The 15,083-nt window shown below is 36.9% G+C and overlaps 1 protein-coding gene across 1 annotated transcript in view; it reads right to left on the reverse strand.

The window, feature by feature from the left end:
- LOC120625151 (adenosylhomocysteinase-like 1) overlaps positions 1 to 14,797 on the reverse strand; it is a 38,944-nt gene extending 24,147 nt beyond the window's left edge. Inside the window, exons 1-2 of the mRNA XM_039892115.1 lie at positions 14,707 to 14,797; positions 14,126 to 14,529 (exon numbers count right to left, since the gene is read on the reverse strand). Of these exons, the coding sequence (XP_039748049.1) occupies positions 14,126 to 14,369 (244 nt within the window). The 5' untranslated portion in view covers positions 14,370 to 14,529; positions 14,707 to 14,797. The remainder of the gene's footprint in view (positions 1 to 14,125; positions 14,530 to 14,706) is intronic.
- Between the last annotated feature and the right edge of the window lie 286 nt (positions 14,798 to 15,083).

Genomic DNA, 15,083 nt, shown 5'->3' on the forward strand with positions numbered 1-15,083 from the left:
TATTTAAACGCGAATATTCGACAATTAACTGCTTTCATAATTAAAAGCTGTCTTCAGGTTAATTACGGACTCATATGGCCAAAGCCTCTATTACAGGAGGGAGGGATAGAACTTAATTCCACGACGTTGCTCCTAAGCCGATAGGCGGTTTTTGATAATGAAGTCCGACGGTAATCCTAGATATTTTATAGCTACTAAAGGTGTTCTGTGTACTAATCTGCTTACTTTTTCTGATAAGTATTATCCAAAGTTTCGTTTCTACACCCTTAGGGTGGTTTTAACAGTATACATTTATATTATAACTTAAAAAAAACATTGGACAATACAATCTCAAACTGATGATGACTTAATTGTACATAATCGAAAATAATTATTCAAAATTACACCAAAAGATGAAGAAAATTTGAGTCTAGACTCTAGAGGCAGTAACTTAATAGAGCTTTTTCAAAGCCGGACAAACTTTAAATATATTCATTTGTGTAATAATCGAAAAAAGTGCACCTACTAGACACCACCCATAAAAAGTACTCTGATATTTAATTTACTTAAATTATTATAATTACAAATAACCGGTATTTCAGTTATATAAAAGAAATCTAAAAATATACAACCCCACTTGTAATTATTCGAAATCGCATTTGCATGGGTATGTGTGTGCGTATACGTGTGTGTGAATTATTCTTTTAATATGATCTACGACCATAACCTTTGCGCTTCTGTATTGCTGCCGCATGCCGTAGTATTCCGTGAGCCCATTTGACCTTAAATGAAAACTTAACTGATTTTATGGTACTTTAAATACCCCTACGGCCTTTTCCCACTAGCCTTATATCATCATCATCATAAATAGCCTATAAGAGTCGACTGATGTACTAAACGCCTCTTCCAAAAGGAGGATTTGAGCCTTAATCACCACGCTCGCGCTGGGCAGAAGGGTTAGTGATCGCAGCAGATGCAGTAGTAGCGCAGAGGACGCTGCTACCCATTTTTTATTTATTAAATTTTGCTTGAACATTCCATTCTCCGTTATATTCCTTTACTTGCCTCGAACGACACCCGCGGGAAGAATTAGGAGTGTCAACTATATTCTGATCTGCCGTCACCACACCACACGGCACTAGCCAATCAAAACATCTAGCCTCATATACTTCTAATCGATTAAAACATCTAGCCCCATATACTCCTAATCAATTAAAAAGCATAATATTAGGTATCATATTGTAGGGCAAGTCTATACGTATTTATCGTACAATACTAGTTGTGTTTTATTTATTTTTTATTTGTATAGAAACACCCCTAATCGATTTCAACGCGGCTTAGCATCGCAATGCTACACCGTTTATCGGTCATCACATACGTTACATCACCCGGACGGCGTTTTCATTCAAGGTCTCAGGGGCGTACGGGCTAATCTCAGCCCAACTAATCTAAGCATCGCATTAAGCCACGCTACGTTTCAACCTTTAAAAAAGATGTCTTGAGATGGTATTTTCTCTGCGCCCTACGGCAACGAATCTCTGGCACAGTTTCCGTGACCATCTGATCTACCAGTGAAGATGCAGTAAGTTCTGGTTAAAAGCTTTAAACGATTCAAATAAAAATTATGTAATATACCACATCTAATTAATAAACACAAAAATTTAAATAAACAAATAAATATAAATATACTACTACAACGAAGCGTAGCTTATGTAATGGGTAGGTACTAAGATGACTGAAGATTTGTTTTACTACTTAATATACATAAATACTTTTAATATACAGGTAAACCACCAGACACTGAAAAGCATTTATCACACAAACATTTTCCAGCTGTCGGAATCGAACCCACAGCATGGAAATCATAATGGGCCAATAGGCAAATTTGGATAATGTTAAGGTAGTAAAAAAAATATAACGCGATTACTGCACTCTCTTGAGATCTCTAAATTACCCTGATATGTGACATCTTAAAGATGTAGGTAAAAAGAATTTTTGATTTCCCCTTTTCCTGCTCTATACGTGGTTGGGTTTTTTTTGTAAAATGTAAAAGATAGAAATTTGTGGGTTATCTTTTTATAAACATATACAAACGCGGACTTTTTAAGTTGTACAATATAAACTACACTACATTATTTATATCTATCTCGTAGGGTTCAGCCGGCGTTTGCAAAGTTAGCGAAATAAATGTGTTTCTCTCCTATATTATGCATGTTGCATACATGTAAACCTTTCTCTTGAATCACTCTATCTATAAAAAAAACGCATCAAAAACCCGTTGCGTAGTATTAAATTTCTAAGCATATATAGGGACAGACTGTGGGAAGCGACAATGTTTGACGCTAGTGATGTTTATGAAATTGTATGTTTGTACAGTCGTAAGTTATTTTAAACATATCCCTTCCACGGTATTACGAATGTAACTTGGAAATTCATAAACAGCAGAGAAAAAATCGATCGCCTTTGTATTTTCCCCAAGCTACGCAACATTGGCGACGTAACTTGCGCCGTGTGGGCTTAACAAAAAGTTAGTAATAATAGAAAGAAGAAGCCCTAAAAGACAATACAATAATGGACAATAAAGACGACTATTAATGTTTTATTCTTATTCTTGTTTTTATGGTGTGTTAGAGTATATATTAGGTACATATTAGGTATGTATATTAGGTATGTAGCTACTTTTCTTATACGTTTAATCTAGTTAATGTATTCGTAATGTATGTTTTATTTATCCTTTCTTATGATCAGGATATGCCCTTTCGTTCTGTTTTCTTATTATTTCATAACCCAGCATACTGAGCTACAAAGGGATATGGCGGCCTTTTATATGTATTACCTACTGCTTTAATTTTCCGTTTTTCCTGTTGATATGAGGTCCCGATTGCGACTCGTGGCCGAGGCAATTTGAGAAATTATGATAACTAAATTTTTCCTGATCTGGTCGTGTCATGACGTGCCGCGAAGCTATTTTGCATTCTGAAACGATGTCTCATAGACTCACTCGTAAGGGTTTCTCTACCTACTACAAACTGAGACTGCGTAAAAAAAGCACGAAGCTGTCAAAGTGTATAAGCCTCTTTTGGGATTAGGAGACCAAAAATAGGTTGGCTCTCTGGTCGTTAAAAAGTCCAAAGAGACCAACGATAATAATACCTCAAATATCCAAAATGCTTCTACAGCACCACAAAAGTGTAACATCTATACATTTCGACGGAAAACAAATAACCCTCCCGTAGTTTTGTACAAATAGTCTCACTTTTGACCTCACTGACCTCTCCCGAAATATCACCCAGTATATAAATTAAACCTAGGTCATTTGGCCGTCGCAGTCTGATCTTAATTTCCACTTAAAACCTCTCAAACAGCTCTAATTGTTGAGCGTTGAAATATGAAAACTCCTTAGTCACTCTGTGACGTATTGCGTAACTTTTCTGGAGGGTTGTGAAACGGCAGTGTCTATCAAAACAAATCGGAAGAGCGATCAGCAGTAGAAGAGCCTTTTTTATGAAGCATTAGTAGTAGAACTATTTGTGCAAAAAGTAGAAAAAGTATAGCACGCTTATTTCTGCCGAAATTTTGTGTAAAGACAGCTGGGCCCTTAGTCTGCTATCCGCCACCGTCCGTAACCGTTTCACTTCAAACGTCGCCTGAGCCGAGGTTCGGCCTCACATGAGGCGCCCTCAGGCCGACGATACCTTCGCTTCATCGAGCCCTAGGGTTCAAACTCTTCCTGGTAAAATCATTAGGGTTAATCATCTACACACAATCCGAAGAGAAAAAAAAGAGAAAAAAAGCGTCCGGAGAAGTTCTATAGCCGTGCTTATTTTTTCCGCCAAGAAGCATTGTTGCAATGCAGTATTTGCTCCGGGCGTGGTTGCCGGTGTAAAAATGTGAACATGATCCATCATGATATTCATGATGGATACAGGGCGGTACTTTATAACATGTTTTCCTTGCATGCCCTGTACAGTGTTGCTCAGTTTATAGCGAACAAAAATTGAACTTAACGTGAGCGAAGCCGCGCGCAAAATCTAGTGACTAATAAAGAAATATTAAGTATTAATTTGCTGGGAAAAAGCCTTCTGCGGTTTAAAGGTTTCGGTTTATTTAAGCGATTAAATTGAGAAACCGTTTACAGTTAAATTTTGCTCAATTAACAGTAATTAAACGGTTTATTGAACTCGAAATTCAGGTCTTATATAATTAAGTTTTCATATTATTACGGCAAATACTGGTTTATTAGTTTTATCGAACGTTATGAAATCGATCGCTGGAGTGTACCGGTAACCGATATGATATCGGTTTTAGGCCTTCTTTCAATGGACAGTTTTAACACAATACGAATTCACCTGTATATTGTTACATTTTATTCTCTACCCTAAGGCAGTGGGTGTACGTTTAAATAAGAGTTCTCCTTGCACCCACTGGCGGGAAAAGCCGGTGAGTGCATGGGTCGCTTCTCGTTTTTAACCAAAAACTAGAAAACGCTTAAATCGGCTGCCTAATGATTTGGGTGATGCGCAGAGAAAAAAAAACGATTACTAAAGGCGTTAGGCGCCATCTAAAGCTACGACGCCGATTTAGCGGTGCGTTATGTTTAGGAAACTCGTCAACTGACACCTAACATATAAATTAGTTTTTTTTTTTAATAACCTTGAATGAAAAATTAAAAATATGATAATACTAGGATAATACAAACACAAAATAGCACTCCTTGTGGCAAGAATCATAGACAAATTAGGTTACATCAGTTGCCTTGTGAAAGTCGATTGTTGAAAGGTAAATGCATGCCTAGGAATCTTCTTTGATGAGGCGTTACGTACTTAGGCAAGGCCTTGTGGTTAGTGAAAACGATTAGTGATAACGGGCATAAGAGTTATTATTAACTATCCGTGAACGATCCGGAATATAGGGACGTCGTGGTGATTACGTATCTTACGACATGTTTGCAACAGACGCTAAATCTCGCGATCTTTGTCATCGAACGTCACTTTTGTATATTAGCTGTGGACGGGAATGCGTTATTTTTTTTTTTTCTCGGATCGCAGAAGAACAAGCAGCATTGCGGTCTGAAGGGCGTGGATGCCGGTGTAGTTATAGGCACCTGTGGCTTAACACCTACGCCTCAGGTTGCTGGACACAGGGTGGCATGTTGCAGGACGTGGTCCTTGCATGCCCTGTGCCATCAGTTTGGTCCGGCAATTTATTACTAAAAAGAACCACCATAAACATGATTGTACACTGGTTCATTAAATAAAGCCTATTTTTATGAATATAACCAGTTGGCGACATCAATTGTATATATATATGTATGGAATTTATCTTATATACCTTTTGTTTACATGTTATGGTGTTAATGTATATTTTCATATGCTGTGTTTACTTTTAAGAAAATATTACACTTAAATAGAATAGTTACAAAAACGGTTGTATTAGTGTAAGTGTTTGTAAGTAAACCTAATAAATAAAATAAAATAAAATATTTTTGTACATATCTTTATTATGTTATGTTTAATATGTACTATGTTTTATGTTTATTTTATGTTAATTTAGTTCAAAATCTTAATAATTCACTAATGTTTGTTGTACCACCTACTAATTTCATATAGCATTTTCTTGTATGCTTTTGGTCGCCTGGAAGAGATCGGTATTTAGCGATAGGGCAGCCAAATTGTACGTTCTACCTTATTGTGTATTTGTATCTCTGTAATTTTCTCTGTGGTGTACAATAAAAGTGTATTCATTCATTCATTCAAAAACATCATTATTCAAGTAGGCCCATAGGTGGCACTTTTGATGCGTACATAAGAATAACACGGTAGTGAGATGATGGCGATAACCACATTCGTAAACGTAAAACTAAAGCTACGAATAATAATAGCCAATAACATCGCTGGTTTGCTGATAATCACCACGCTGGGCAGCAAGGTTGGTGTACGCAGTAGAAGTAGCACAAGGAACACTGCACCCGCATCGTACTACACCCGTGGGTAGAAAAGGAACTGTATTCTAACTGCCTACACACACGGCAAATTGCATACAAAAGTGTAACAGTTGCCAACTGAGTAGAAGAATTACCGAATACGGCGACAGGAATAGACGAGAGTAAACATGGCCTATATTTAAATTTATGGTGTGTATCGTAAATAATGCATTAAAACTCGAGTTTTATAAAACAAACCGGCAACGTTGTTTGCGGACCTTGACCGAGTAATGAAATAACCAGTCAAATACGTTCACGCATTATGTCGGCCGCCGGGTTCCGTAGAGCAAATAAATAATCGTTATTATCCTTACTATTACACCTTTTATTACTGAAGTAGAATTTCTTTAGGCGCGACTAGGGAGTAACTCAGATTTTTTACGTAAGCGTCAGACGTCTGTGTAGTTTCCGCTATTTAAAAAAAAAATATTAGGATTGGTCTCACACGCCAGCTAGTGGCGAATATCATAATCAATTAGGATTACTTATTTCCAATAATATCAAACGGATCAATTTCCTACTCTCAATTATTCAATTTAACAAATGAAAATATTTATAAAATGAAAGTGATATTAAAGAATTTTAAATCTATCTATATACTATATATAAAAGAGAAAGTGTGTGGGTATGTTCCGTATAGGCTCCGAAACGGCTGGACCGATTTCAATGAAAATTTCAGGGAATCTCCGGATTGACCTTGCGAGTAATCCTGTAAAGTTTGGTGACGATCGGAGCACTCCTATTTTTGAACTGTCAAATATAGCTTTTATTTACTATGATGATATTCTATTGTTGGGTGTACATGGGTGTAGATAACGATCTTCGCCCGCTCGAGAAGATAATAGAAGAGAATGAATAGGGAGAGAAACAAATGATTTAATATATTATGAGACTTAAATTAAAAAGTTAATGATGTAAGTTTATTGTTTAAATAAAATAAAGCATATAATGCGTAGAATATAAAATGAAACAGTGAATATTAAATGAAATGGCGGAGTCCCAGGAACATTTTACTATATCATCAATAGATAATAATAAAAGTTTTACTGCCTGTTAATATCCCGGCACCCATGCCCTTCAGACCGGAACACAGCAATGCGAAAATGCTGCTTAGCGGCAGAAGTAAGCATGGTCGTAATACTTCCCTGAGACGAGCTCTGTCACAAAAAGCTGCTACTGATCTTCTTTGATTAGGCGTTGCTTATTAATTCACTTCCTTGTCCGTCGTCAGTGAAAACGGGCATTAGCCTTTTGAGCTAGTGTAGTGTACTGAAAGCATTACCTTGACAAATATCACTATTCAAGTAGCGACACTTGAGCAAATTTCTTTGATGATCTCCATGGCGCAACGGTGAGCGCTGTGAATTTAAGTAGGAAGTCCCGAGTTCGATTCCCAGCTGGGGTAATTTGAATTTATAATTTCTTAATTTGGTCTGGTCTGGTGGGAGGCTTCGGCCGTAACTAGTTACCACCGTAGCACCAAGGACGTGCCACTAAGCGATTTAGTGTTCCGGTGCGATATCGGGTGGAAACCGATTCGGGATATAACTGCCATACTCCCTAACAGCCCGCTACCATTTTAGACTGCATCATCACTTGCTACGAGGTGAGATGGCAGTCAAGGGCTAACTTGTAGTGGAAAAATAGAAAAAATAAAAAAGATTACATGAACAAAGTGGCTCCCATTAATATGAACACCTAAGACAAGTTGTTGGAACTAATTCTTAGATATAAAGTTATGCATAAGTTTAGGTTAAAAAAAAACTAGGCTTGATTGTAAGTATGCGTTGATCTTTATAGAAGGAAAAAAAATTATAAAATTGGTAAAGATAAGTAAGAATTTGCCCCCACGGAATATTCAAGTTAAAAATAAATATGTGGCAGGTGGACAAGTAACTTTTATCCCTTTCGATCAGTTCACCCCTTTAGTCGTGAAAAGTTAACAAATGAACACAATAACAATGGGCAGCTTATTGGCGCAGCGGGCAGCGACCATGCTTTCCGAGTGGCTGTAAGTTAATTTTTTTTTTTTCAGTGTCTGGGTGTTTATCTATATATTATTAAGTATTTATGTATGTTATTCATATAAATATTCATCGGTCATCTTCGTACCCATAACACAAGATACGCTTAACTTGGGGCCAGATGGCGATGTGTGTATTGCCGTAGTATATTTATTTATTTAATTTCGCATTTACAATGTTAGTATGGATTGTAAAATTATCTGTCACCGGTTCTTACGGATTAATATTTCTTGCGTTCGCTACTTGTATTGATAAAAACAATAGCAAAAATTTCGTGCTCGACTAATAAGGAAAACGTGCGGAATACGTAAAAGCTAGAAAGACTATAGCGAGCGAGAAAGCGAGTTCTTTCTCCACCACCCCTACCACCACCCGACTATCAATATGCTGAACATTATTCTACTAGTCAAACCATTTCATTTGATACCCATATTAGACCGATATTTAGCGAACGTAGTTATTTACGACACTAATAAATAAGCGTGGCTGCTCTTTATGAATCAACGTCCCACTGATAGGCACAGGCCTCGTTTCTAATACGACACACGGTTTTGGAGCATAGACCCACCACGCTTTTCCGATGCGGGTTGGTGGGCATTAACGACTATTATCACAAGTGATAATACCCGTGACTGACAGCTTAACGTGCTCTCCAAGGCAGGGAGGTTGGCACCGCCATTTTCCTAACCATGGCTGCTACTCAAAATTCTAAGACAAAAAAAAACACAACAACTAATCAATTTTGGCTCGACCCGCGATTCGTACCCAGGACCCCGTGATCTGTAGTTTAACATGCTAACCACTAGATGAACGAGGCAGTGGATTCGTGAATATATTTTGGCAATTCCTTTATTAAATACCAGAGAATGGCTATAACTGGGCTCTGGGGTATGACGTCAGAGACGATGACGCACTCGAGAAAATGCTTCGTCATTTTCATTTTCCCCCAGCTCTAGCCGCGGCTTTGCTCGCCATTACCATTCGCTTGTAGGTTGTGTATTTTTATTATTATATGTCCTAATGAATAAAGCTAAAAAATTTTGCTTGTTTGTATCTATCTTAATTAATAAAGATAAAAAAATATTTTTAGCTTGTTGGTTTTAACGTGCTCTGGAATTCAGAATTTATGTATTCCTAATTTCCCTTCCTAGTCAACGCGGGATTAGACTTCACTCGAGATGACAAAGGATCACAGTGCTATTGGAATAGGTATATTAAGAAGAATACTGAAATAGATGCGTTAAGACCGGAGAAAATTCTAGAGCGCATGTTTTTAGGCCAACCGAGAGAGAAGCGCCTTGCGCAATTAACTCTGGGTAAAACGTATTTTACGTAAAACCCTTTGGCGACAGTGCCGGATTAACTACGTAGCAAGAGTAGCAATTGCTACGGGCCCCGCGTGAAAGGGGGCCTCGCATATTTAATACCGCTCATCTCTGCCTGACTGACTGAGTGACTGACTTACAGACTGACTGACAGACACGCACACACATACGCACACGACACGCAACAGACATCGCCTATAGTAATTTACTACACTAATAATTACTTCCAAAATTGTAACCTATAGATAGCAAATACGTATTGTATTTAAGATACGTATTGAGTATTGAATTGTATTTTTACCACTTTATACTTAAGAACCCATAGCAGATGACTTCGGCTTAACGGGAATTTGCTACGGGCCCCGCGCTTGCTTAATCAGGCACTGCTTGGCGATGTTCTCCCACCGTCATCAACCTCAAATGTATTGGTTTACCATAATAATAACAGAATATAAATAAACACGGGGCGTGACGGCATAAGAGGGCGTCATGCCGTTTACCGTGACGGCACACGAGTTGGTATTCTAAAGTGCGTCAATAGATATTTCACATCAATAAAAAGTTTACTGTATACTTCATTCATAGGCTATAACAGTACACTGCTGGACTAAATGCCTTTTTTTATATTAACGATAGGCCAGCCCTTGACGACAATCATGCCCGTTAGAAAGCAATTATGAGGTCTAGGTTCGAGCACGCTTCCCTAGAATAAGCCTATTCTCAAATTATACGTGGCAGGAAACACAGTTGCCGGGAGGGCGTTATTCATCTCAGCGGCACGTATCAGAAACGAATATAAACCACATAAGGATGCCACCGCTCACGGTGTCTCGCTGTTCTGTGGTAGAACGGGGAAGGAGGAACAAGATTGTTTTACTGTTAATTTGTTATGTTTATGTCGTGTACAATAAAAGTTTATTCATTCATTCATTCATTCATTCATTGCGTCGGTGCTGGAGACTATGTAGTTTCGCCTGTGTTGACGATTTGTTACCTATAACTCTCCTGGCGCGACGATTCACCGAATCCAAAGCTTCAAGCTGGTACTTGGCAGAGCCACCCACAGTACTCCATGCTTGTTCGCACTTGAGTCTGGTACAGTGCGAGGCGTTGACCTGGCGTGAAGTACCGCCTACCTTATTAAGGATACCAAGTTTTTTAGCAGCCACTTTGGCTTTAGTCTCGATGCACTTGCCAAAATTGAGATTGGATGAGATGTTGACACCCAAGAGCTCAATATGATCGCCAATTGGAATGGATACACCCCGGAAAGTGGGAGCCAAGGTGAAAGGGTTCTTTTTTGCGGAAAATAAACACACCTGCGTCTTGGCCGCGTTGAAGTCGCCTCGTACGACACCCACGGGAAGAGAAGACGTGGTGTAGTAAGCACAAAATCTGTATTCTATGTTAGTAAGTACTAGGAACCTAGGGGATCACGTACCTACATATACATAATACAACGTGTAAATAAAAACCAAAATAATATTTCACAGGCTTTAGAGGTACATTATTTACTGTATCTGAGACTTATCTGTGAAACCGAAAACCTAATAGTTTTTGAGTAAACCACTGCTAAAAGAAATCAGATACAGCCCTAGCATCACGTGCAAAATTAAAATCATGTGACTCCTGTAACTTTATTAGGTGCGCGACGCGTAGCGTAGGTACTATGCGTGTGTCGGGCTTTTATCATCAATGTTTTGAAATCGTTTGTATGGAAAAATAAATATGCCTCTTTTGATTTAATATATTTACAGGGTGATTCCTTATGAAATATACTTATGCAACCTTCGATATTATTTCATGTTTCTGTTACACGATGTAGACGTTATATACCATTGATTTAATAATATGTTACAAGTACTTGTTAGCTCACTGTTAGATACGAGTAGCTAGCTACACGTGAGAAATGTCAACCGCAAAAACATAATAATGCCAAGGCGGTTCAGTGTTCACTATAATAGAAACTCTATCGGGATTTATGAATGCGTAGTGATACCGCAGGCCCACAGAATTAACAATAGTACCTGATACGTAATGCCTACTGAGTTAATTAAAAGTAGGTAGTTTAATTATAATGTAGGTACATTATTTATTGGCCAATGAAACGAGTTAGTTAATGTACACAAACGTTGACATTATATTTGTATGATAGAGAGAAAAGGAGAGTTAGCGTCCCTTTCTATCAGACGCAAATAATGTCATATCTCTAAACTAAGCTAAATGATCGTGTATCTAAAAATAGTTATAATTCATTTTCCAGTGGGAAACACTCATTTTAGTCCCATCCTCCATCTATCTTTTTAATTCCTATTTTTGGTATGTCCAAGCTATCTTCAATCAGTCGGTCTAACGTATAAGCAAACTTGATTCATTGGCTACTTAGATCTACTTAAAGTAAGTTGCTATATTTAGCGCCCCTTCACAAATGGTCTCCCGCTTTATGTCCACCAGCGGGGCCAGCACAGATTATAATCACGGGAAATAATTAACGTGTCCACCTGCTAGAACTTAACAAGATTTTAAACTTAAAAAGAGGAACAATCCCGTAATAAAATACTTCGGCGTAAATTTAACCGTTAGGATTTGTTAATTATATTAATAATAATTAAACGCCTCCCTCGATAAATGGACTATCCAACACAAAGGTTTGTTTATTTTGAATCAGTACTCCCTGAGATAAGCGCGTTCAACCAAACAAACTCTTCTTTGCCTCTTTAACTCTTTAACTCTTTAATAATATTTGTATAGGTAGAATAGAAGTATAGATACAGTGCAGCATGGTTTTATCAAAATTACTGTTTTAAATGACTTCCGTAAATAAGAACTATAAGACAGTCAACAAAAAAAGGCATCAACTTAAGTAATTTAATGCGTCTTTAAACTTATTAGTTTGACCATTAGTAGTAAGCAACAGCTGGAATTATTAACATTCTTCAGCTTTTTTCGCATTCAGTTATAATTACAAATAGCAGATAGAAGCCAGGTAGTGCGAGTTCTTAGGTAACAATGATTAGCAGGCGTTAGTGATAATTAAACGGAAACAATGACTTAATGTTCTCTCTGAGGACTTCAATATAAGTTGATTCTTGTAGAACTATTAAAACATTTGAGAAGTCTCTGCATGATACAAAAACATCTTTTGTAGAGCCCACACACATTGCAAAGGCTAGTAAAAAATGTAATGATGTACACAATTTTAGGGGAAGAAATGACAAAGTTGGTGTATTAAGAAATACCCTTTAGAGAAAATGAAAGATATAACCAGCAGCAGCATCTCATCATGGATGAGAAAAAATCTAATTAGTAATTGATTTATTAAGCTGTTTCAAAAAGATATAATTCTTTTTACGTTTTATTGCATCTATCTGAACTGAACTGAAGATTATCTTGAATATGACCTAGAGATATCTTTCTATTGATCAGATAGTTAGTAAGACTACACAAAAGTAGTCTACAGTTTAATATTATTCGTAAATAACATTTTAAATGATGACAAGCAATCTGCCCCGTTGATGTGATAAACTTGTTTAAGATGACAGTTTTCCTGATAATGTGTGATACCTAATCAGATGACCTTCAATTGCAATTTGTTTTGTATTTTAGAGGTGCACAATTTTAAAACTTCCTTGTATATGGTTAAGAAAGAAAAAGGAAGAAGAAGAAGCATAGCAACTGACAAAAATTCACTGTAATGTGATAAAAGCAACATGTACAAAACATGTTATTAATAAACCCTGATTGGTCACATTGATGCATGGGTTGCAATCCGCGAGAAATGCTTTTTATTTGACCAATAATTCGAGGATCTACATTGAAGTAAGAAGAATATGAGTACTATCCTAACAGAATCCTCAAGCTGAAAGTAATTTCAGCTTGAGGATTCTGTTCTCTTAAAAATATGTTTAAATTGTGTGTAAACACAATTTAAACATATTTTTAAGAGGCTTGCTTTTCCTCAGTAGTACAACCATTTTTACAACCATCTCTAATGTTGAGTGGCTGTTCATCAAACATTTAATGCACACCCATGTGGAGCTGAGCCAAGAGTGTTAACTATTCTTAACTGGTCTTATATTCCGCTATTCTGTGAGAGCAGAGTATCTGGCCTAGCGGTGCCTTGGAAAGCATTGTCTGTGCACAGTAGAACCTTCTAAATAGGCTGAATTAAATCAAAGAGACCAAACAATATATATATATATATAACTTGGGTTTTTTGTCATTAGTTTCATTTTCAGGAACAATTACTACAGTCAATTAAAATAAATTACAAACATTCCATCAAACTGTAGATCCGTTTATTAACTGTATAAGCTCTCTCATAAAATAACAAAGTTAAATTATTGGATATTAAAATTATTCCAACTTATAAGTAGATATATCTACAAGTGATGTTTTTATGTATGTTGGTTATGTAGTTTACGAATGTGGTTATCGCCATCATCTTACTACCGTGTAATTCTTATGTACGCATCAAAAGTGCCACCTGTGGGCCTACTTGAATAAAGATATTTTTGACTTTGACTTTGACTTATGTTTCCATCTGTAAACTTATCAGCTCTCTCATAAAATAAAATAGTTAAATTATTGAATATAAAAATTATTCTGACTTAAAAGTAGTCAGTAGTCGGAATTATTCTGACTTAATATGTCTAAAACAAGTGATGTTTTTAAGAATCTTTTCATGACCTCCAAATAGATATTTTATTAGAATTTAGTCATCACAAAAACACCTTTTTTAAAGGGATACTGTCTCCTACTTAGTTTACTATTATTTTTAAGTTGATTGTGTAGAAATTCTGTTCAAAACTCACCGGTGTATGATGTAGAACTATAAGAATCAGCCGATGATGCAGAAAGGGACCTGCTTCTATACCGCGCAGACTTCTTCAAAGCCCCAGATTTTCCTCGCTGTCCTTCGAATTTTCCGGCTGCAGTATCAGGAGCACCACCGCGAACCTGCCCGGGATCAGTCACCGGACTATCACTGGCCACATTAGCTGTTGATACACTCTCTTTTCTATGCTGGGTAGGCTCCCCATGGCCTTCAGACATCATGAAATGGGATATCTTCACTATAGTCAAACACGCACGCCGATTTGAATTTATCACTTTAATTTAAGTTTCAACAACAAAATATCACTGAATCGGATACACAGTCGAATCAGACGATGTTTTACTTAAACGCATCAATAATTACAAAACAATTTTCCAGTCTCTGATCGATAAAAAAAAATATCAATAATATAAACAATTTGTACAGCGTAATGGAAATGAAATGGCGATTTGATTATCGAATTTATAGGTAATTGGTTTATTTTAGTAACTAGGGGAACTGTTTCGAAGATCGATGCATTGAGTATAAGGTAAAATGACTTTTCAAGTTACAATTTACATTATAAATTGATAAATTCAAAAATATTCCACTCATAACCACCGCACAAACGAAACACACTCCCCGCACCACCCCTGGCGGCTGGCCTCCTGAAAAACGCTGAAAAGCGAAAACAGAAAAATCTGAAACGTCAAACTTGTCGATTGAATATAAAAACCGGTAATTGTGTATATTGCATAAACCGGTTTATGTACAAATTATACGATAGTAAACCTTTTTGTAGCTTTTTATGTAATTACTTTATGTACGTATAAGTTTTACATTAATTACAAGCTTTTATGTACATAACTTTTTTTAAGACGTGCACATCGGCTGGGATCATAGCTGTTTGCATATCTATTATCGGTATTACCTAAACACGACTTTTTAGTAGAACG

This window comes from Pararge aegeria, chromosome 7, assembly GCF_905163445.1.
Source record: "Pararge aegeria chromosome 7, ilParAegt1.1, whole genome shotgun sequence".
NCBI lineage: Eukaryota > Metazoa > Arthropoda > Insecta > Lepidoptera > Nymphalidae > Pararge > Pararge aegeria.